Source organism: Achroia grisella, unplaced genomic scaffold (assembly GCF_030625045.1).
Source record: "Achroia grisella isolate CSIRO2021 unplaced genomic scaffold, CSIRO_AGI_Agris_v1 utg3654, whole genome shotgun sequence".
Taxonomy (NCBI): domain Eukaryota; kingdom Metazoa; phylum Arthropoda; class Insecta; order Lepidoptera; family Pyralidae; genus Achroia; species Achroia grisella.
The window spans coordinates 405,925-431,851 of NW_026712822.1; the positions used below are offsets into that span (position 1 = coordinate 405,925).

The 25,927-nt window shown below is 36.2% G+C and overlaps 1 protein-coding gene across 1 annotated transcript in view; it reads left to right on the forward strand.

Annotated features, from left to right (window-relative positions):
- The window catches only part of LOC131844030 (ran-binding protein 9), a 64,478-nt gene that overhangs the window by 25,002 nt on the left and 13,549 nt on the right, over positions 1 to 25,927 (forward strand). The window contains exons 2-7 of the mRNA XM_059192815.1: positions 4,581 to 4,646; positions 19,076 to 19,240; positions 20,575 to 20,765; positions 21,482 to 21,666; positions 23,383 to 23,495; positions 25,422 to 25,573. Of these exons, the coding sequence (XP_059048798.1) occupies positions 4,581 to 4,646; positions 19,076 to 19,240; positions 20,575 to 20,765; positions 21,482 to 21,666; positions 23,383 to 23,495; positions 25,422 to 25,573 (872 nt within the window). The remainder of the gene's footprint in view (positions 1 to 4,580; positions 4,647 to 19,075; positions 19,241 to 20,574; positions 20,766 to 21,481; positions 21,667 to 23,382; positions 23,496 to 25,421; positions 25,574 to 25,927) is intronic.

Here is a 25,927-nt window from a genome sequence, read left to right on the forward strand (position 1 = left end):
AGATGGATATGCCCTTGATATAACAAGGTTTTGCGTGGACCACGTTTTATATACCATTATATATGTAATGTGCCCAAAATTATTTATAAACACAATTTATTATTATTATTCTCATTGTACATAGAAATATCATAGTACATAGTCTCAGTAACTCAGCTTTTGCTGGTTTTTTACAATGATTGTTTTTTGTAATTGTTAATATAGAAAATTGATATTGAGGAATTATGTATATTTGTATGACATGAAAGTTAATTTATTATTATTATTCTCATTGTTTTTATTGTTATTAAAAATAAGTCTATATGGTCTGTTTGCGATCGCAAATAGCCATTTAATATATTTAAAAATAAAATTATATAAATTCAAATTTGGAACGTCAGGCATGGAACATCAATGTTATTTTATATACAATTTTGCACTCCTTCTAGAACATTCCGTGGCGTCATTATTAAAATCTGTGTACAATATATTCTGAAACAAATTAAACAATGCAATATTCCATCAGCAAACATGGTCATTTGAATGGATAAATATTATTACATAATATTATTGTTCTCATAATGTTTGTATTTAATGAAGATGTAATGGATTTTCATTACAGCAGTAACCTCGTCCACTTGTGCAAGGTTACGTTCGTCGTGTACTGTACACGTCTCGTAAATGCAATCAATTGTAATACGGATAGTATTTCAATTGATTGCATTTACGAGACGTCATATAGGTAATGGATGCTTTGAATTATAAATTTATTTTACCACTGACCACCTGTTTTTGACTAATATTGTCACATGCCTTCCCGGAACCTCTCTACTTACACTTGAACTTTATGGTATGGTATTAAAGTTCAAATTGACTTTTAAGTATCATTAAGAATCGTTTGTATGGGATTACAGAAAAGCGTTGTTTTTAGGCATTTTTAGGCAATTTTTAAAATTTTTCTCTCCGTAAGAACCATCCTCGTACCTCAAGAAATATTCTAAAAAAAGAATTATCGAAATCGGTTCAGTAGTTCTCGAGATTAGCGCTTACCAACACATTTAGTGATTCATTTTTATATTATAGATATGTATCTCTATACTAATATTATAAAGCTGAAGAGTTTGTTTGTTTGAACGCGCAAATCTCAGGAACTACGGGTTCGAATTGAAAATTCTTTTTGTGTTGGATAGTCCATTTGTCGAGGAAGGCTTTAAGCTATATAACATTACGCTACGACCAATAGGAGCGAAGCATCAGTGAAAAATGTTGCAAGAATGGGGAAAATTATTCATATTTGAAGGCTTTCGTTACGTGCGCTGTGCGAACGAACTTGCGGTCACAGCTAGTATATATATATTTGTATATAGTGTATTTTAAATAAACTGGCATTTAAAAAAAATGAAGAAATTCAATTGTGTCTTGCCATTACTTCTCAATTGGATCTGTATACTGAAATGCATGGTAGGGAAAAAGTATATATAAAAAATTTGACATTCATAAGCGGCTAAAATGTCCTCCAGAAATAAATTATTCTTGAAATTGAATTTATATATACTGGAATTACCTTTAAATAAATTCAAACACATTTGTTAAATCATATTTATTGAGCGTTAGCGAGCTATCACTGGCTTTGTATACATTCATCACGTTATCATGTAGATAACGTGATGAATGTATATAACGGTTACTGCTTACCATCAGGTGGGTCGTCAAAGCCTAATAAATTCATAAATACATATAAACATTCATACTCATGAATACAAATCTGTACCGTGCGAGGAATCGAACCAGCGACTAACGGAAGTAAAAACTAAACCGCTACACCACGTCGGCCTATCTATTCGCAAGTGTCACATGAATACAAAATATTGATTTGTTGAAACTGTTTTGCATTTCAAGTCGTGACTGGCTGTAATTGACGTTTCGCATGTCGGCCCGACTGTTGCTAGCGGATGGCTTGCAATGCAGATTACTATCGATGTAAAATGATACAGATCCCTACAGAAACTTCCTTTATCATCTATACATATAAATAAAATTATAGTGTCTCTTTGTAATGTTGAAATAATCGTTTTTAATTACATGGTTATGAATATAAATACGGTACATACACCAGAATAACATTTTTTTTACAATATTTGTCTGTCTGTCTGTTTGGTCCGGTTAATCTCTGAAATGGCTGGACCGATTTTGACGGGACTTTTTTGGCAGGTAGCTTATGTAATAAGGAGTAACTTAGGCTACTTTTATTTTAGAAAATAAAGTTAAATTCCACGTGGTATACAGCTAGTAAGCACATAGAATGTTATGGTATTCTTTTGGCCTCGAAAATACATAAACCAAAAATTTTGATCTATCTTTCGTCAACCACTATTTATTATTCATTAATGGCAATATTAATAATTTAAGTTATGTATATCAAAACATGTTTGCCGTGTCAGCTACTAAATATATATAAGTCGGTGGAAATTAAGGGAAATATAACTCAATTGACTGATCTAGAAAAGCGATTTTCGAAATGAAACACGTATGGTTAGTTGTATTTGGAATAATCGGTTAGTTGAAACTCGGGCCAAGGCCGCGCCACAATCTTATAGTGCATTCTCAAGTCAATACTGAGTTACCCTTCCAACAGACGTTTAGTCCATATAACCTTATAGTGAATTCTCAAGTCAATACTGAGTTACCCTTCCAACAGACGTTTAGTCTATACAACCTTATAGTGAATTCTCAAGTCAATACTGAGTTACCCTTCCAACAGATGTTTAGTCTATACAACTTTATAGTGAATTCTAAAGTCAATACTGAGTTACTATTGCAACAGATGGTTAGCCATTGAAGAATAGATCTTATTGTCACTTGAATACGGTATAGATTAAACAGAAGAATAAAGAAACATGTATGGTTAATTTTATTTGGAGTAATCGGTTAGTTGAAACTCGGGGCAAGGCCACAATGACAGCGCTGCAAGAGCGCTAATTATGACTATGAGACCGCACACTTATGGCTGCAGAAACAATGGGTCGATAATAACTATCGCATCGTCCACTCTTGTAAATGAATTTAATTAAAAAGATTTCAGTCCAAAATATCTTTATTTATGTAAGCCTATTACAGGCTCTTATGATATGTCAAATCTACCGTCAGGTCGAAATCATTTCGAGATGAGAAGAACTGACAAGAAACTCAGCTCGTATTCTTTTCAAATAATGTACATGTTTACAATGATACAGATTTATGTTAAAATTCAAATTTGGGAAAGTGACCACTAGCATATGTTATTGCAAAAGCAAATAGTCTAATCAGTGTCCCCAGAAGCAGTGGTAGTAAACTATAAGTGTACGAAATTATAATGATTCTGTAATAACTATGACTATTCAAAAGTAAAGGCTACGGTAACCATTTACCATCAGATGGGCTGTATGCTTGATTGCCACCATCGTAGTATAAAAAAAAGTGCTTAAATTAAGTTTATTGAATAAATGATTTTTTTTCTATTCTATAACAAAATTGTCTAGGTATATTTTTTTCCAATGAATTATTAGACGTCTTTGTACTTGCAAATCAAGCCTAGACTACACTAAGTCTATTAATAAAATATAGAATGAGGCAAATGTCGATAAGGAAATATCACACGAATATACAGTAGAATTTGTATATTAAAAAAACATTACACGTCTGTTGATCGAGTCCACGGTTTTTTCTTTCAACAAGCGCCTTATCTTATCTTAATGTGCAATAGATCTTTCAGCAACTCGTGGTTGCTGCACGTGTGATAAATCGTTGGACATTACGTACAACTGGTGTTTTTTAAATATAACATTTACGTTATCCTATCTAATAGATTTGACTTATCATAATAGACCTACATGAATATAAGATATATTTAGATTTATATTGATTTGATTAGGCATTTATATTTAAACGTTATACTGATGACCATCGTAAATGTGTAATTGGTAGTTACTACCTCATTTGTTTCCAATTTGAACTAAAGATATAAAAATACTAGCACAAGCGTAGCTGCCTTTATATGGATCGTTTTAAATTCTATTACAACGAATTGCTTTAGGAATAAATAATCAACTTTTATTTCCATTTTAATTAATTTATTCGGTAGGAGAGGAGACCTTCAAGTTTTGTACGATAATCGCGTCCTTAATTTTCCTCAGACTATTTTAATAATGCGGTATTATACTCTATTTTTAGTAGTGTTCATTTAAGAGCATTAACTTTATATTTGTAATTTGCTTAGATTTGTAAGGTGTAACAGATAGTATTAGTATAGTGTAGTATTATATCCGGCTCCATAGCACCACTATGCTCTAAATGCTCGTATGCCAGCAGTCAGGGTTTGCATGACGTTCACAAGGCACCAATTCGATGCCGTTTTGCAGCTTTCCGCACAAGAAAGCTTCTTGGAACCAGAGAAGTAACAATCGCGCTTAATCATTCGAATTCTTGCACATATGTGGCATTCGTCTCGAAGTTTCCAGGGATCGTACGAAGATCCTATCTGCGAGCAGCCAGAAGCGTAAGTGGTGTATGGGGCCCGACTTTGGACTGTTTAATCGAAGGATGTTTTCTCTATTTGTTATAAGGTGGGATGCAGGGTCCGGGCCGCCGACCCCACCTGCCCTACCTCCACTTACGCCTCTGGATGTATCGTACGTGTACACATTCACACACACTTGTATAATCGGTAATCCGTTTCGTGCTAATGAACAGAGCTCTCGAAATTTCGATTGAGACTAGGATAAAGCAACTACGCCAAACGGTAAACCAAACAATTTGGTTTTAATAAATAATTCCTTTATGGTATTACCAAATCGTCCATGCACAATATGAACGCTCTGTTTATTAGCACCGAGTTGTTTAATTACGATGTTTATGTGTTTATTGTCCACTAAAGAGCGTGTTGCGTATGACTATTTCTGTTCTTTATTCTCCAAGTCACTGCGCCTCCATTATGTGTAAATATAGTGCTCGTGGAGACGATGCGCCGGTGAATCCTGTATATTTAACGTTTTTGCTGTACCACGAGCCTCATGCACCTGCCACGTTTCAATTGTTTCACTATTTATAGTGCTATTTGCTATCACATCTCACTCTTCTAACTTGTAGCGGTTATTAACGTTTGCTAAATCTTTGTGTGTGGCTTCTAATGTGTTCTCCTTACCTGCTGTCTATAATTCTTCTAATGCATGTTATATTGCAGTAATTAGATCTCCATTAAGCAGATTACGTTTCCATACTTATTCTATACCCTTACATAAATTTTCTTTCAAATAATCGAGCTGGTTTTCTATATTTGTTTTAGAATATAGAGTTTATTGTTCGTTTAGAAATAAGGCGGCGTGTAGCTTTAGTATTTTGAACCGTATTGTTAACTATAAAAGGTCCCGATTGTACTGCACGTGTGGGCCATTTGACTAATTTAGTAATGATATCATATTCACAACCGCAATTTGACAGCATCGTGAGACGACTGGATTTAATGTTAAAAAAATTATGAAATTAGGTACTGTGCTATATTCTTCATTTGTTTGTGTTTTGTAATTAATATATTCAATAAAATTAAATGTTATAAATAACAGTATATGTTACTCGTAAACAAGCAGAGATATATCGATTGGTCGTAATATCTGTCATCAGTTCAAATTTTAGTGTGTGCCAAATTTCTTAGTTGAGACGTTAAATCTACAATTACCAGGGAAGCAAACGATCTTTGTTTTTATATTGATAGTGTAAAAAAACAGAAAATATGCCAGACAATCGTTACATAAATACGATTTAGTAATTTAAACAGTATATATTACAAGGTCTTGTAATTCAAATTCAAAATATCTTTATTCATGTAGGTCTATTACAGAGTCTTATGGTATGTCAAATCTACCGTCAGTTCGGAATGATTTTAAGATGAGAACTAACAAGAAACTCAGCTCGTATTTTTTTCAAATAAAAATTGTACATGTTTACAATAATACACAGTCATTAAAATTCAAATCTGGGAGAGTAGAGGCATAATTCTAGAGATCTTTTGCGAAATTATACATTTGAAAATGTCGATATAAACCATATGCGATGATCCGTGTATTGCTTTGAGTCATATTATGGATTTAATAAAAAATATTTGGTTTATAACACATTGTAATTTAATTCTAATTGAATGTCAATGTGTTTCGTATTAACTAAACAATTTAATATTAGAAAAGATCATAATTTTCCTCCTACATATATATTATTGTTTCCAAGCAGACCCCTTGGTTTCAACCATGACATAACTGGTAACTGTTGTTTTAGTAATATGAACATGTATTTGATATGTACATTACTCATTTACACAATGCCAAGTAAAACGTTGTGCTATTACCGTATTTTTATTTATTTATTTATTCTTTACTAGCTGCAGCAACTTCGCGTAGAATTTAATTTAAGTTTTCTAAAATAAGATTTTGTCCAAAATAAAAGTAGCCTAAGTAACTTAGGCTTAGCCTTATTACATTAGCTACCTGTCAATAAAAGTCCCGTCAAAATAGGTCCAGTCATTTCAGAAATTAGCCGGAACAAACAGACAAAAATTTAAAAAAACATTATTTTGGTGTACGTACCGTATTTAAGTTACTAAGAATATGGGTAAAAACTTGACAATTGCACTAAACTTTTGAATTGAAGAAATCCAAAATAAAATTAGATGTCAATGAGCAATTACTTTAGCAGTTCACATGGTTGAATCTGCAACATAATCCAAGTCAAAGACCGGTTGGCGTGAGTCACCGGAGATCCAACAGTAGCAGATATGTACCAGAGCGGTGTGCAGATAAAACGCATGTATTTCGCAGGTGCAGCACGACTAACGCCCGTCGGGGGCAACGGTCTGCTAACAATTGTTGCTAATTCCGTACATTTACTGTGTTGTATCTAGATCGGTTGAGATGTTCCTTGTGGATTAAGATAGTCTTAATCTACAAGGAGCATCTGAACCGATTATAGTCGCGTAGTCGTCGTCACGAATTAACTTCGAGGTTAAATAACTTTTTAACAAATGTTTTGAATATACTAATAATATACCGTTTCAGTTTATTGCCAGTTCTTCTGAAATGATGCCGCAAGCTGAAATGTACAGTACGGTTAAAAATAATTATAAAACTGAAGTGCATAAGTGGCCAAAAATATTGTCCTGTTACGATTATTTGCTTTGGATTTTTACGTTTATTATAATCGACCATATAGTTGGTATCGACGGGGAATACTATACTATTTCTTAATTAAGACATGACCAATAAATACCCCTGTAAGAACATTCGAGTGAAATTTTGGATGTTGCAACGTACCAGTATTCTATGATCACAATTTAGGGTTTTAATTAGGTAACTCGCCAAAGTCCAAATAGCAATTAGAATATTTATGTCTTCAAAAGCAATTTGAATGTTAATAAACAATTACTAATTAGAATTGAACTTTATCATAACGTTGCTAAAGATAAAAATGTAACCAACACTTGATATTAGTTTTTGTAGGATGCCGTGTTAGTCTGCATTTTGGTTGTGTTCGTTATAATTCTGTAATTAGATTACAGATTGCTCACGAACCGAATCTTTTGTTCTGGGGAAGAAACTTGAAAGTGTGTCGACCTCGGGCGCGCCTTGACATTTGCCGAATATTTGACGGTCTTGATATTGGGCATACGCCAGCGGTACGTGTACGGTCATCAGCGAATCCGACATGATTGCATCCTACTTATTTTTGAACCTTATCGTAACGCGATAAAGTTCTAATCGCGTATTTTTTGGTTGTCTCGCCACTCGTTTGTCGTCGATAGAGCTAGCTTTTTCTATGCTATTTGAATAGCAGACAATCTGACGGCTTTCCTGTTGCTAAATGGTTCTAGAACACCACTATGGACATTGTGTTATCATGATTCGACTGCATTGCCATTCCAGAGCATAATGATGTAATGCTTCTCGTTCTGTATTTCACTGCCTAATTGCACCTTACAACGAAAACACATCTTACAAAGCAAGCTGCTTGGTGACTGAGGTACCCAACGCACACATCATTTTACACTCTACCTCTAATAATTTGGTAGTTTCTCTACGATAATAAGAGTCATAGACGTACTTAAAACATTCCCTCTTTTTTTTTTTATAAAAGCGAAGTCACATCGCTGAATTTTGGCAATGTCAACAGGAAACAGTAATCTTGGCCGATTTAGTCTTTAAATCGCGTAAACAAGTTCATGTTAATCATAGTTCATTGGTTGCTAACTGTTGCGTCGTAGAATAATAGTTAATTTTAAACGCGTCATGGTTCTTATTTCAGATATTGCGACTAAAATATGTGGCGATGAATTTTACTCGGTAATCATCTTAATTTCCAAGTACGTGAACGAATTTTTCCGTATCCTTAAATTTGATGAGTTAAACGCCTTCTCATCGTAAGCCTGACCTTTTTTTATTTCAACTTTTTTTGTTTGTACTTATGATGAATAAACACAATTTGTCTATATGTCTATCTATTATAGATAGGTTAGTTTGATAACTTGATTTTCCTTAACATATTTTTTTTTGTAATAAATATAAGGGACTTCGGATCGGATTTAAGATTCGTGTGTGTCGACTTGAAGTTTTTACTTGCATCATCATCAAAGTGACTTTTGTTTTATTCAGTGTCATGTAATTAAATGATAATTACTTTTTTATTTCACACATTGCTAATTTGGCATTTGAACAAAATTATACGCAAATATCAAATATTATTGCATCATCTACAAGTGTTTCTTACTTATAGTGAATAGTGAAGATTGTACAATACAATACGAATACAAGTGCAAAATAAATTACTGAATATTATTATAATACTAGATGTACCCGTGACTTCGTCCGCGTGGAATTTAACTTTATTTTCCTAAAATAAAAGTAGCCTAAGTTACTCCTTATTACTTCAGCTACCTTCCAAAAAAGTCCTGTCAAAATCGGTTACGCCATTTCAGAGATTATCCGGAACAAACAGATAGACAGACAGACAAAAATTGTAAAAAATGTTATTTTGGTGTATTATATTCATATGCATGTAGTAAAAAACGGTTATTTTAGTATTACAAACAAACACACCAATTCTATTTATATGTATAGATGTAAATAAATAATTATGTGGAATCTTTGTTTGACGGTCTAATATCTATTTCTTGATTTTTATTAATATAAAGATTTTAGTGAGGTCGTGAAAACAAATGAAAGTATGGATGGAATTTTTGTTACTCTTTTACACCAAACTCCGAACGAAATGTTGTACACATATAGATCCCAGATTTACAGATAGGATAGTTTTTAGCGGAACATACGCAGGTAGCGCTGCTAAGTATAATATATCGTATTTAAATAATATAATATAGACGGTTTTGTGGTTTGGCAAGAATGGGTAAGATAAAGAATGAATCATCAGAGGAAACATTAAAGTAGTGCAGAGCAAACGTCTGTTTTGGTACGGCCATGTAATAATTTTGTTCAAATGCCAAATATGTAGGTATTAAGAGAATATTTTAAAGAAAGTGTTATATATGATAAAGGGCAAAAAGGGCAAGGCAGGACAAAGGTCTTAAAAGGAATGGATCCATGCAATGCGTAGGAATTAGGAGTTTGTTTTAAAGAAAGTGTATATGAATAAAGGCAGAAGCTCTTAAGAGATATGGATGGACTATGTGAAAATAAGGCAAATAAATTTTAATTAAATAAAATCTTACTCATAAAAAGCCGTTAGCGAAAATGGGTAATCAGAAATAACTTAATACCAGGATCAGAAATAATTCTCTACGCGTTATCGAAGGTCAAGTGGTGTGCAGATCGACCGTTGAACTGTCTGTTTGTACGGTTATCTATCGCTAGTTAATTAGTAACGTCGGTATTTGCAAACAGTACGTTATCAATGTTAGCAACGTTGGCCCATTTTGTCTGTATGATTGCCTTTTCTTTATCTGTGTCATCCAATGCTTCAACCATGTTATGAATGGTCTACAGTGGTAAATGGTATACTTACCAAGCCGAAAGCTGGTGATGGTATTCGTGGGATTGAAAAAGAACCTCAAGAAGTAAAGTAAAAATTGTAAATATTTGTAATATTAATAATTACAAAAAATCATTCGCTATCTTTATTACCATTGTGTCAATTTGCTTATTAGGAATTGTTCAAAATTTTTTGAATCTCGGCGTCAGTTTATTTTGGGGTATAAAAAATATATTATCTGAACGTTAATCTGTCAATTCATATTCATTTATAATTATCGTCCCTACTTTAGACTTTTTTAATTACGTTTTATTTGTTTATTCTAATTGTTTTTAATTCATTTATATATTTATCAATATCAATAACAATATATATTGATGAAATTTTTTTTAGGAATTATTTAGCCCAAATTTTCCTTACCTATTTGTGGTTTCAGTGTAATTTTTCAAAATACTCTTTCATATAAACCTTGTTTTGCCATTATCAAATGCAACAATGGGGGGGGAAGGGGATTGTTAGTAATGTGGATTAATGATCCCATTGCTAGCAATGTACCATGTCAGATCGACCTCCACGCGGTTCCCCCTGGAAACCATCGTGATACATTCCCGGTGAATTTGTCACGTTGGGCTTACTGATCTGACTTCATGTTCATCTTATCATCCTCCACTGGTGCCTCGCCAGCGTAAACCGTTAGCGCAGGCGGGAGCACCATTCCATGATCATCCTTTAAAAAAAAAAATGCAACAATGGATTAACTGCTATAAGTAGATGGAGCCATTATGATATAATGACGTCACATACAATCATGAAATATATTAAATCAAACACCATTTGTTTTACAAATGAAATGTTTGCTATTGCGTCTTCAATCAACTTAGCAACTATTGCGTTTCATCTGTAAACAGACTGTTAACTGGACGTTAGTTTCAACTAGGGTTGCCGTCTGTTCTAATTTAATCGGTATGTCCCGTGTCCTGATGATAGATTTACCGGGACACCTATTGTCCCTATTTTTGACATATATATTTGTTGTTGGTTGGACACATCACTTGGACAACTCTAATGTATTGAATAGATTGCACCTAATTCGAGAAACGTAGATTAATGAGAGTTCATTATCGAAACGACCTCGTTGGTCTACTGGATTTACATACTGCCTCACGTCTGATAGTAGCAGGTTAGATTCATCGCACGTTAAAATTGTTGCCATGGGTATGATTGTTTGAATTTTACAAATCAGTTAACTAATCGTGCAAATTTACCAGAAATTTATGATGATGGTTTGCAGGCGGAATCGTGTGGAAGTCACCTTACATTACAAACAATTCCATTCAGACAACTTTAGCACAACTTTGCTTTGTTTGTTCAGTGTTATTATTATTATGAATAGTAATAAAAGAATAGTAAAACGTCGTTTCAGAATCCGGATTCTTAACATTTCGATAAACTCTTTAAAAGAGTTGGCCAACCTAGTGTGTAACCAAATTGAATTAGATTGCCAACTGCAGCACCGAGTCCGTGTGCCAGTTTACAAAGGCTGATTCAGCAATTAAAATGTTTATCAATTTGACTGATCTATTGGACTTGACCGTACAATTTGAACAATCGTCTCGTTTATTTTGGTACCCTATAATAAAATGGTAACAGTTGAACAGTGCTGTTAAATTGCAAGTACGTAATATTGTATCACTAAAATCGGCAAGTAGGTAGGCAATAGTTCTGTTTCATCTATTTCTGACGCGAAGTAGCTTGTTTTGGAAGTTGCGTTTGGAGATATAAGGCAGTGTCAAAGTACATTATTCATATAAATATTCCAGATGAATATTTCTTTAGGTTAAGCTACATATATATTGCTTACTTCGGTGAAGTCTAGACTATCCACTAGTAAACTAATAGAATTAGAATTATTATATATAAATCTTAATGTCTTCCTTTCCCTTTTTTTTCTTTTCTCGTAAACGTATGTATGGCGATCTAGTTCCATCTCCACATTATACTATAACATTTTCTAGATTTGCTGGAAGAAATCTCTATTTAGAGATAAACTCGCGCTTGTACATTGCATTTACCTTATTACTGTTATTTTTTTCCTATGTGTGTGTACAATAAAGAATAAAGAAAGAAAGAATTAAGAATTCGTTGTATGCTATAATATCATTGGTAATTTTTGGATGGGCAATATAACAATCAAACCAAAAGGTTTGATATTGTCGGGTCGATCAAAGTCGCCTGAAACTATAATACTTGATGCCCTATGAATTCGCCACATTGAGCCAACTGCTTCATTCTCGTTCCATCATACTTTGCGCCATCATCAGCGTAGGCACAGGAGGGTGTACAAAGCCGTGATCCATACAAAAATTTGTGATATTTTAATCTTCCTGGATTAGTATTAGTTTGTCAAAACAAGCGCGCATCACCACGCGGACGTGCACACCCACACTGACTGTTGTTGTGTAAACTGTAAACACGCGGCGTGTCGTTAACCTGCGCCATCTAACACGCGCCCACCCGCCATCAGGGCTGCCAACCGTACGAAAATCTCCTACATATACGAGATTTTTCGTCCCATTGTCCAAATTCATACTGGGTGCGAAATGACGACCTGAGCCAAAGTTGGCACTCATCTCGCACAATTACGAGATTTTTGGCCCTTTCCGTTGATCTCCCGTCTAATTCAAACGGGGATCGCAATTACGATGGCCTGAGCCGAGGTTCTAACCCATCTCTTACAGTTATGAGATTTTTGACCCCCTCCAATTGATCCCCTGTCTAATTCAAACGGGGATCGAAATTACGAACTATTTGTGGTGCCCTCAGATTATAGTCTTATCCGTCAGGCAGGAGGTGGCCTTTAGCCTCTCTATAAGTCCTTCCACGGGTTTGGAGTGCTATCTCCTATCATTCTGTGAAGCTGCAAAGACCAGCTGATAACAATAGCATTAAAATAGTCCGATATTTTTTTTTATACTAGAACGTTTTTATCCTCGTACAAGTTTGTACGAGTTTTTATTGATAAAAATACGGCAATGTTCGAGGTTAGAGAGCCAAATTGAGCTAATATACAGGATTTCACACCCACTTGAAAAAGTATGTTTTTATTTGTTGGTGGGAAGTTAATTTTGGCAGCCCTGTTTGCGCCTGCGTACGCGCAGCTCGTATGCTCTTGCGCAGCATTCTAAATCCGCTACATGCGGCATCGGGGAATAATCCACTTAGCTGAATTAAAACTCATTGTGAGTTATAACATAGATTATATATTTGTCTGAGTGAGTGTCACTGCACAATCAAAACCAGTAAGACTACAGTTATGGAATTTGGAAGGTTAAGTTTATTTTATAAGGCTGTATTCTAAGGAATCTGCTAAGGAAGATATTTTAAATTTTAACGTAACTATACCTCAGAGTACATAAGGTCAATACATACATACAAATGTTGTAAATACGAAAGCATGTGTCTGAAGGGAATGAAACTAACGATGAAAGTTTGTATGGAATTCGAGGAAGTGATATTAAAACTCATATAAATAGAATATTAATAGTACTTATTCTAAGCAGACGAAATTTCTGTCTGTCTCAACAGTATTAATATAGATAATATAATTTATTAACTCTCTTAACATAAAATAATAATGAAATAAAAAAAGAACAATAATATACACATATTACAACACAAAGTCAATGTGAAACAACTCAGCATTAATGCCTTAAGAAGTTAAGTCTTAATGACTATTATTAAGCGTTATACTGAGTTGAAAACTTAACTTTTTAAGGCATTATGCTGAGTTGGAGACTTAACTTCTTTAGGCATTATACTGAGTTGAAAACATAACTTTTTAAGGCATTATGCTGAGTTAAAGACTTAACTTTTTAAGGCATTATGCTGAGTTGTAGACTTAACTTCTCAAGGCATTATGCTTAGTTGTTAAATAAATAATGCTAGAAAAATGGTTTCCAGCGCTGATTTTCAGATCTACATTACAGCAGATCTACGTTTGAAAACAAATTTGTTACGTCGTTACGCCCATGTTGAATATAACGCAATTCTTTCAAGTTGTGACCTTGGTGTACTCTAATCGTTTCTAACCGATGTATCGGCTGACACTGATCAATTTGAACCATAACACTAACAGAATAAGTGTGTGTTTGATTTACTAGCGGTTGTGGTAGATTTATGTATTTGGTAGCGTTACTGCATCCCATGTTTGTACGGATGGTAAGGTCGTCAACACCACTGATGACCTTCGTTTTGTTAGATTATTGGTTATAGGATTGCCAGCTTGTCAAACTTAGTTAAAGTTGAAATAGTTTATTTATATTCCGATATTAAACTACTTAAAACAACATATTTAAAAGAGCAACACACAAGTTTCTTGCTCATTCTTCTTGTGATGAGTCTGCGTTTCGAATAAGTGGTAGAATAAAAATATGTGACTATTCAAAAGTGCGTATATTAAGTTTGTTTGAATAAAGATTATTTCTATATTTTTGTTGCATATGTTAATTTATATTAAACGCAAAACTGTGTTCTATTTGGTAGCTTTTCAATCATTTTGTATGAGAAATATATGACGTAATAAACTCAGCACATTTCACACAGTGCTATCTAGTCCATAGCTAAGCACAGCTTGTGCTATGGATATTAGACAACTCATATAAATACTTAGATATTGTTTTTACATACATAATATACATAGAAAATCTACAGACCGATACAAACAATCTTGAAGACAAATGTGTGCACCGTGCGAGGAATCGAACTCGCGACCATAGGAAGTATTAAACCCCTAGACCACCGAAATCGATATATTTATTTTTTATTTATTTATATAACTTCAATGCACAAAATACCAAGGTAAAAGTACATATGGCGGACTTAACGCCTTACGCCATTTTCTATCAGTCAACCACAGGCTGTGCAGAGAAACTGTAGCCGGTGCAAATGTAATCAATATGAAAAATAATACCTATGTCATAAATAATATATATTTACTAAAAGTAAGTACATGTAAATATCCATATACATACAATATACATAAAGCTACAGATAAATATGAATAAAATATATACATAAATCAAATATACCATATAACATACTTAAGAGTCTGACAATGAAATAGCAACAGCAGATAGAACGTAACAAAAAAACATGTATGGTATGTCCTTTTAAATAAAAAAGGTAGGATTTGAAAATTGAGGATAACTCGAAATGAATAAAATCGCGACTATGGGAAAAGATATGATTTTTCTAACGTTAGTTATGTGAATGGCTAACCGACACCCAGAGCCAATTTAGAAAAATCGCGTTTAAATTACAGCCGGCTCTTATTACTCTTGCTTGCGTAATGGTGACTAAAGGGTGTAGTACACTATCAAATAAATAAATATGAGCCGTAAGCTGAAGTGCCACCGTAGTCGTATATATAAATATGTATATTTATTAGTTTTTTCCTAGTAATGTTTTTTTTTTATTCTAATCGATTACTTAAGTCGATACTAATTTTGAGCGTCGTGTTTGAACCGAATAAATATCGTCATTTTAGGCCTCCGTTCAGGTATTTAGTCTTTTAAAGGTAAAAGGTTAGAAGGATGGAAAGAATTAGTTGGATATGGATGGATAAGGATAAACTAAGAAAAGAAGTTCTACACAGAGTAAAAGAAAAAAGGCAGATATTGAACACAATAGAAAATAGACGAGGAAATAAGTTGGGACACTTGATACGGCACGATGATTTCATGAAAATTATTATTGAGGGGAAAATAGAGGGAAAGAGGGGGAGGGGAAGACTAAGGCCCAGCTACATCAAACAAATTAAGAAGAAAATGGGAGTTATGACGTATCAAGAATTAAAGAGCATGATGGAAGATCGCGGAAAATGGCAAGAGCTTCACCTACAAGAGCGTAGCTCTTAAATTATGAATGAAAGAAAGGTAACAGACAGTTAGACACATATTTTAGTGCGGATTGTGGCACTGGTTGCGTAAATACGGTGCGTCAATAGTGCGGTAAACTGCGGCCGGAGACGAGACGCAATGTCGAACCAATGTCGCATCGGTCGTAACGCAAGAAAGGTCACTCCTCAGGATTTTATACCCGCTCCGGCGGTGAAAGGTCGATGGCACCCACTCTTTGTAATGTATCGATATTTTTAAACATTATTACTATTTCTTAATTTACTAAAAATTAAGAAATGGATATAATCTTTATCCAAACAAATTTAATATACGCACTTTTGACGGCCTCGGTGATCCAACGGTATAGCACACCGCTTTACTTCTGATGGTCGCGAGTTCGATTCCTCGCACGGTGTAAATATTTGTATTCATACAAGATTTACTTTAACTTGGGTCTAGACAGCGCTGTGTGAATTGTTAAAATAAAATTAAATAATAGAAATAATCTTTATGCGAACTAATTTAATATAAGTACTTTTGGATAGTATTTTTTTTTATTCTACCACCCATTTAGAACACAGACTCATCACTTCTTGAGCTACACGGAAGAGTTAGATTTAATTAAAGAATGAGCAAGAAACTTGCGTGTTGCTCCTTTGAATAGTCATATTTTCTCACTTTCCACTCATTCGACCATCACGCAAACTTATCAGATGAAGAATGAACAAGAAACTTGCGTGTTGCTCCTTTGAATAGTCATATTTTCTCACTTTCCACTCATTCGACCATCACGCAAACTTATCAGATGAAGAATGAACAAGAAACTTGCGTGTTGCTCCTTTGAATAGTCATATTTTCTCACTTTCCACTCATTCGACCATCACGCAAACTTATCAGATGAAGAATGAACAAGAAACTTGCGTGTTGCTCCTTTGTATAGTCATATTTTCTCACTTTCCACTCATTCCACCATCACGCAAACTTATCAGATGAAGAATGAACAAGAAACTTGCGTGTTGCTTTTATAAATAAACGTTGCTCTAAATAAATACGCATTAACAAGGATTAGGTGTGCGGAAATCAACATAGAGCACTCAATCTTTGTGCAATCAGATAACATTGTCAGCGCTATAATTTTAAGTTAGATTTTTTGTATATAAACATTATTATCATATATAAACTCTTCATATACAATGTATATTTATATAGGTGTCTATGTCTAATATTAAATGAAAATCCCGTGCATGAACAACTATTGCCATGCACGCTCGTCATTCAAGTAATCGTAGTGAGTAATAAAAAACGGGTTTTGCTCAGTAAATATGATTTAACAGTTGTTTTGAATTTATTAAAAAAAAAAGAATACAGCTATCTAACAATATAATTTGTTATCATTAATTTATTAATGATAACATTAATTTATTAATTTATTAATGTCTCACCTCGTATAATAATCACGTATAATCGTATTCATTTCCGTACACCTACACAAGTGTTTGTTTGTTCTACACATAAATTATATTCATAAGTGAGCTAGTGTTTCTGAATCATATTTAAAACAATGCATATGACACTTGCACGTGTATGTAAATATATAACATACCTGCTGTTACTAATGTTGATAAATGCGAGATATATGTTCCGATCGATCCCTCCAATTATATTTTATTACTACGATGGTGGCAACAAGCATACGGCTCATGTGATGATAAATGGTTGCCGTAGCCTATGGACGCCTGAAACTAATTCAAACGGGGATCGAAATTACGACTGCCTGTGCCGAGGTTCAAACTCCTAGCGGTGCCCTCAGGCTGAAGTCGTACCGTCAGGCCGGAGGTAGCCTTCAGCCGCTCCATAAGTAGGTCTCCACTCCATGTACGTTACATACGTACATCGTTTGACTCACGGAGAGTGTTCTGAGGAATTGTTTGGATTAATACCATCTGCTGAGGTTCACCATCTCACTAACCAGGGTAGGCGAACCAATGGCACGTGTGCCATTGACGGCACGCGACACAATATTTTGGACACATCGTCGATCATAAAACTGCTTGAAGAAGCTGGCTCATGCTATTTTAACAATATTTTTACATATCTATGCCTGCGAGTCATTATTTTCAGAGGTGAATCACATTAAAAACTCGGTTAGAAACCGTTTGATAGATGAATCCAGTTCAGCATGCATTTTGCTAAAAGTAACATAGTACAAACCTGACATAAATTATTTGTCATCTAACCTGCAGCAACACAAATTTTACAGTAATTTAATTTATGCGTGTAATGAAAACAATCCAAAATGTACTTCTTTTGTTTACTTTAATTCATAGAGATTTTGATAGTATTTATCATTATTATTTTCCAAATAATCAGAAAGTAAAAATTATTTGATGGTACGTCAATGACCCCATTAAACATTTTTTTTGGAAAAAAATGGCACGTTGATGCATAAAGGTTCGCCTACACTGCACTATACTATTATAAGAAATACCATCCAGATCATCTGGAGGATTGGTAGTCTTCCACGTGCGTTTTTTTAGAATTTTTGTCCACACACAACCACGCTGTGGAAGCTCTTGATTGGTAATCAAGAGCTTATTTTGTGTGCATTTGCTAATGCGTGTACTTGCAATTACCCTGGTGTGTTTCTCTGTTCATAAACACTTATATATTCACATAAACATAATAATGTGTTTATGTGAATATATATGTATGTATGTACATTATATATTCACATAAACACATTATTATATTTGACGACCTCGGTGGTCTAGCGGTCAAGCACACCGCTTTACGACCGATGGTCGCGGGTTCGATTCCTCGCACGGCACAAACATTTGTATTCATGAGTATGATTGTTTGTAACGGTCTGGGTGTTTTCTATGTATAATATGTATGTATTTAAAAAAAAATCTATGTATATGTATCAGTTATCTAGTACCCATAACACAAGCTCTAGCTAGCTTAACTTGGGTCTAGATGGCGCTGTGTGAATTGTCCTGAGATTATTATTATTATATTAGTATTAAGTTAAGCGCTTTCGCTGCAGACAAACTGCTGAGTAGTTTTGCGGCTTGATATTTATATTTTATTATTGTATAAATTAGTACGTAAATAAATAAAAAAAAAAACTTTACATCTGTGTTATGATAATATAATTCTTTAAAATAATTTTAATAATCTGTATTATCAATTCGCAGGACATGGCAAAACACACAAGGACGCGGCGAGCGTGCGCGCAACTCACCCCATCCCGGCGGCGTGCGGCCTCTACTACTTCGAGGTGCGGATCGTGTCGAAGGGCCGCGACGGATACATGGGCATCGGGCTCTCCGCACACGGCGTCAACATGAACCGCCTGCCTGGTCAGTTACAACTATCTATTATTAAAATTAAAATTCAATATCTTCATTCATGTAGGTCTATTACAGACTCTTATGATATGCCAAATCTACCGTCAGTTCGGAATGATTTCGAGATGAGAAGAACTGACAAGAAACTCGGCTCGTATTCTTTTCAAATGAATGTTGTACATGTTTACAATAATACAGATTCATTTTAAATTCAAATTTGGGAGAGTAGAGTGACCATCAGCATATTATTTAGCACTTCAAATTGATTACGTGGGTGCTAGAGAATGCTATCAGGTATACATATACCTGATAGCATCCTCTAGCAGTTAACCGTCAGGTTGGTCAGATAACAATAATAAAGGCGTAATTTATTTATTCATTTGTAACTTGCGAATCTGTCGAGTCTCGCACGAATGCATTACAAATCTTTCTCGGTTATACATTTAAAAATTCCTCTTGAATCACTCTATCTATTGCTCAAAACTGCTGTGAAGGATGGAGATCAAGATGACGAGCAAAAAACGGCACCGTTGTAGTTGTAGAATATTATTTGTATTAAATTGACTTATGTCATATAAAAACAATATAATATTATAAAAAATATAGACAATAAAAAAGGTATATAAAATAGTTTCCAACAACTGCATTAAAGTCCGTTGCGTAATTTAAAGGATATAAGTGAATAAACAGCGGTGGCGACTTTGTTTTATACTATGTAAAGATGCTTTATAGCAACATTAAAATTAGATACAATGAATAATGAAACAAACGGTTGAAGAAAGAAAGAGGAAAAAAGGCGTTCTTGTCGCTCTTCCAGACAGAGAGAGAGAGAGTCACCTTAGGAAAGAGATTGTTAATGAAAAAACAAAGTAGTAATAAATATAATAAATAAATATATATGTAAATAATTACACATATTATACACATATAAAACATACATTTAATGCTAATAATCGATGTCGAGTGAGAACTGTCGTTCTGCAAGCTGCTAAGAAGCAAACTGCAATCCAAATCTGCGCAAAGGCTCCACAGATTTGAAGTGCTACCTCCATAAGAGTAATTGAAGGCCAACTTCTGGCTGACGGATACGACTTAGTCTGAGAGTACCGATTGGGGTTCGAACCTCGTCTCAGGCTGTCGTACTTTCTAAGCTCGTTTCAATTGGACAGGGGATAGATCGGAACATATATCGTGCGTTTAGCATTAGTAACAGCAAGTATCCCCGTTCCATCCCCGTTTGAATGGGACAGGAGATCGATCGGAAAGACAAACTACCAAGTAGTGCTAGAACGTATGCTAAATGATTGTTAATTATATATTTTTTAAATGGTGTATTTTACCTGTAGGCTGGGACAAACACTCGTACGGTTATCACGGCGACGACGGCCACTCGTTCTGCTCGTCGGGCACCGGGCAGCCGTACGGGCCCACCTTCACCACTGGCGACGTGATCGGCTGCGGTGTCAACCTCGTTGACAACACCTGCTTCTACACAAAGAATGGACACCATTTAGGGATCGCATTCAGAGGATTACCGGTGAGATTGATGCATTCTATACGTCATTCCATACGTCATTCATACGTCATTCATACGTCATTCCGTACGTTGTGGAATCATCTTTCATCCCAGCAATGGTACAATGGACATTTTTGTTATGGATGATAATGGAATGGCCCACCGCCTGCGCTAACGGTTATGCTGGCGAGGCGTCAGTGGAGGATGATAAGTGCAATAGGTCAGGTCAGTTGACTCAGTGCGGTAAATTCAGTAGGAACTTATCATGATGGTTTACAAAGGGAACCGCGTGGACGGTCAACCCTGATATGGTACATTGCTAGGAATTGGATTATTAGTCCACATTCCTAATAATTATATTCAATCGGTGTCTTTACTTACGACCACGTTTGAAGTCAGCAAACCAACATTTTATTGGTAGTGTCATTTATGTGTTAGACTCGGGAATTCTCAGCCCATTTATTATATATTTATTACATTATATACTTTAATCCTGGATTACTTTAATTGAAGTAGCTGTGGCCATGCAACATACATAAATCCTCGGAACGGTGAAGGTCTCTCCGTGAAGTCTGTGAAGACCCGAGGAGGCTTCAGCGCTTCTGAAAGGATCTTGGCTGGCTACTTTAGTAGACTCAGCTCATATTGTCTTCATGCACAGCGGGCCAGATGAGAAGCTAAATGTGGAAAACATAGTCTAATATGCAATATAATATAGTATGTTATGCGTTCGGCAGCCGAACCTGTACCCGACGGTGGGACTGCAGACTCCTGGCGAGGTGGTGGACGCGAACTTCGGCCAGCAGCCCTTTGTGTTCGACATCGAAGACATGCTGCGAGAACTGCGTGCCCGCACACGGCTCGCCATCGACGAGTTCCCGCTGCCCGACTCACAGGGCGAGTGGCAACAGGTGCTGCACAGGTCGGTTCCCATCACGGTCTCTGTAACATAGATATAGATAGATGAAGGTGAACTTCAGGCAGAAGATGTTCCTGTTCGACATCGAGGACATGCTGCAGGCGCCTTGCGAATGTCGAGTTCCTGCTGCCCGACTCGCAGGGCGAGTGGCAGCAGGTGCTGCACAGGTCGGTTCCCATCACGGTCTCTGTAACATAGATATAGATAGATGGAAGCTAACTTCGGGCAGAAGACATTCGTGTTCGACATCGAGGACATGCTGCAGGCGCCTCGTGAATGATGAGTTCTCGCTGCCCGACTCGCAGGGCGAGTGGCAGCAGGTGCTGCACAGGTCGGTTCCCATCACGGTCTCTGTAACATAGATATAGATAGATGGAGGCTAACTTCGGGCAGAAGATGTTCCTGTTCGAGGATATGCTGCAGGCGCCTCCCGAATGACGAGTTTCCGCTGCCCGACTCGCAGGGCGAGTGGCAGCAGGTGCTGCACAGGTCGGTTCTCACTGTGGTCTCTCCATATAGATAGATAGATAGATGGAGACTAACTTCGGGCAGAAGATGTTCCTGTTCGAGGATATGCTGCAGGCGCCTCCCGAATGACGAGTTTCCGCTGCCCGACTCGCAGGGCGAGTGGCAGCAGGTGCTGCACAGGTCGGTTACCATCACGGTCTCTGTAACATAGATATAGATAGATGGAGGCTAACTTCAGGCAGAAGATGTTCCTGTTCGAGGATATGCTGCAGGCGCCTCCCGAATGACGAGTTTCCGCTGCCCGACTCGCAGGGCGAGTGGCAGCAGGTGCTGCACAGGTCGGTTCTCACTGTGGTCTCTCCATATAGATAGATAGATAGATGGAGACTAACTTCGGGCAGAAGATGTTCCTGTTCGAGGATATGCTGCAGGCGCCTCCCGAATGACGAGTTTCCGCTGCCCGACTCGCAGGGCGAGTGGCAGCAGGTGCTGCACAGGTCGGTTACCATCACGGTCTCTGTAACATAGATATAGATAGATGGAGGCTAACTTCAGGCAGAAGATGTTCCTGTTCGAGGATATGCTGCAGGCGCCTCCCGAATGACGAGTTTCCGCTGCCCGACTCGCAGGGCGAGTGGCAGCAGGTGCTGCACAGGTCGGTTCTCACTGTGGTCTCTCCACATAGATATATATATGGGAGGCTAACTACAGGCAGAAGATATTCCTGTTCGAGGACATGCTGCAGATGCCTCGCCATCGACGAGTTCCTGCTGCCCATAGTTCCACCAGCGTGTTTTATAAATTTCAACATAAAATATAGCCTATGTGTTATTCAGATGCATAAGCTATATTAATGTAAAGTTTCATCAAAATCCGTTCAGTAGATTTTGTGTCAAATACACTTTTATCAACAAACATCCATACTTACAAACTTTCGCATTTATATAATATTTATAAATTAATATATGTATAAACAAAAAAAATCTTAAGTATTTATATCAGACAATGTGTAGTTGCGAACTATCAAAAGGACAATAATAGAATAATTGAAATGTATCAAAAAACATGACGTATCAAAAGATCTGTTCTAAAAATGTAGATTTAAAAATAAAAAAAATATCAAAAGAGGTTGCGCGGCCGCTAGTACCCATAACACAAGGTATGCTCACCGTGGGACTACAAGCGCTGTGATAATTGTCCAGGGTAAAAAAAATTGTATAAGGTGATGACGTGATGAGTGTTGTGTTACAGAATGGTGTCATCGTACCTGGTGCACCACGGGTACTGCAGCACTGCGCAGGCGTTCTCCCGCGCCACCGGACAACCTATAGACGAGGATATAGCATCCATTAAAAACAGACAAAGTCAGTATATGTCTCCACATGTTTATAACTAGCAGTAACCGTGACTTCGTCCGCGTGGAATTTAACTATATTTTTTCAAAATAAGGAGTAACTTAGGCTAAGTTACTCCTTATTACATTAGCTACCTGCCAAAAAAAGACCCGTCAAAATCCGTCCAGCAATTTCAGAGATGAACCGGAACAAACAGACAGACATACAAAAATTGTAAAAAAAATATTATTTTGGTGTATGTACCGTATTTATATTCATATATGCATGTAGTAAAAAACGGTTATTTCATTATTACAAACAGCCACTCCAATTTTATTTATCTATGCTAATATTATAAAGAGGAAAGATTTGTATTTTTGTGTGTATGTTTGTATTGAATAGGCTCCGAAACTTCTCGACCGATTTGAAAAATTCTTTTACCATTAGGAAGCTACACTCTCCCTGAGTGGCATAGGCTATATTACATTTTAAAAAAAATAGGGATCCGTACTATAACAATAATGTAACCCAAGTTGTAAAAATATTACATAAAAAATACCTAACACCTCGTGCGCTGCAAAAAGTATTGATGATAGAACAAAACGATGTACTACGACATTGCTAGCAATGTACCATGTTAAGTCGACCTCCACGCGGTTCCTGGAAACCATCGTGATAAATTCCTAGTGGATTTGTCACGATGGGCTAACTGACCTGACTTCGTATTCATCTTATCTTCTTCCATATGGGCCCCGCCAGCGTAAACCGTTAGCGCAGGCGGATGCACCATTTCATTATCATCCACAAAAAAAAAACTACGACTTTGTAGAACACATCATTATCTACAAAAAGTGTTGCGATGGCATGTGTCCAATTATTATAGTTATGTCACAATAACTGTTCTTTTAATTTATAAATTTAATTAAATTGCCGCCGCTAGATAAGCTCTCTATTTTATTTATATTATTAACCGGGTCTTAACACGAATAATTTTATGGCAAATAAAGGTATTTACCTCTCTCGACGTTTCGACTAGGTTGCACTAGCCGTGGTCACGAGCTGACTGGAGTAACAGCGATGTCAATGTAGATAGGTGACAGCAGTTTTTTCTTCATCTACCGTCACTAGATTGTTTAACGAAAGTTCGCGACACACAGCACTCACGGTATCCGTACACTTATCGACTGTTGATGCTACTGAACTTTGAATTTATTTATGACTGGATTCCACGCAGATGAAATTTTTTTATGTCATCTTCTTTATCTTAAGACCCGGTTAATAATTTAAATAATGTATATTAAACACGAAAGTTTAAAATTAACTAAGCCCTTTATTTGTATCTTGCTATTAATCCTTATCTAAATTACTTCATATTCACGACTGGTTCAGTACCTTTACATAACATTTTGAATTATTCAATTTGGAGATTCGATTCGAAAGATATCACGTATTTAAAAATATTATTCTTCTTAGTCGGTACACTCTTGTCAGGATGGTCGTGGTCAACATTTTGAATCATGATGTGTGAGGTTTTTGGTAATACGGCGCCATTCGTCGCGGACTGTAGCTTTCCGGGTACATTCGTAAACTGAGCACTTAGTTGCCTAGATCTGATCTGTCCATCTCATTGGTGATTCGTAAACTGAGCACTTAGTTGCGGCCTTGATCTGGTCTGTCCATCTCATTGGTGATCTACCACGTGGCCTGGTGCCTTCCACTTTTACCTGCACTACGAGACGCTCTATGGAGTCATTACCACGGCGAGATACGTGGCCGAAGAAGGTCAGAATTTAAAAATATTAAAAAAACTAAAGTATAAAAAAAAACCCCATTAAGCTTTTAAAAAAATTTAAGCCCACGGAACGTGTGCAATGGGACGAGGCTGTTACTAATTCCTAGTTACTAATACTACCTACTACTAATAACTGTGTTAAATATTGATTGTAATGTCTGCAGAAGTGTCAAAGTTGGTGGTGTCGGGCCGCATCGGCGAGGCCATCGAGCTGACGCGGCGGCTGTACCCCGGCCTGCTGGAGAGAGACCACGACCTGCTGTTCCTGCTCAAGTGTCGTCAGTTCGTCGAGATGGTCAACGGCACAGACTCCCAGGTGACGCCCGCCACTCGTAGTCTGTATTTTAATTCCGGAGACTAAACTGACAGGTGTAAATGTCAAACTTTACAAATAATGTTGCCACATATAGCAGTTTTTTTGTGTTGGCTATTGCCATATTGGCCATGTTTGTAGCACCTGTAGCACTGCGATCACATAGATCTATTGTGGTCGTCCTTTTCAAAGTTCGATACCTAGACCCGTCAGGGACAAGATTTGAAGGATATTCTTAGGAGCTATGTTTTTATCACTACGACTGATTTCCTCTTATTTAGTTGTTTAACCAGTTGGTTATATATTGAATATCTTTTCTATTTGAGTATTTAATTGATTTAGTGCTAATTGGTAGAT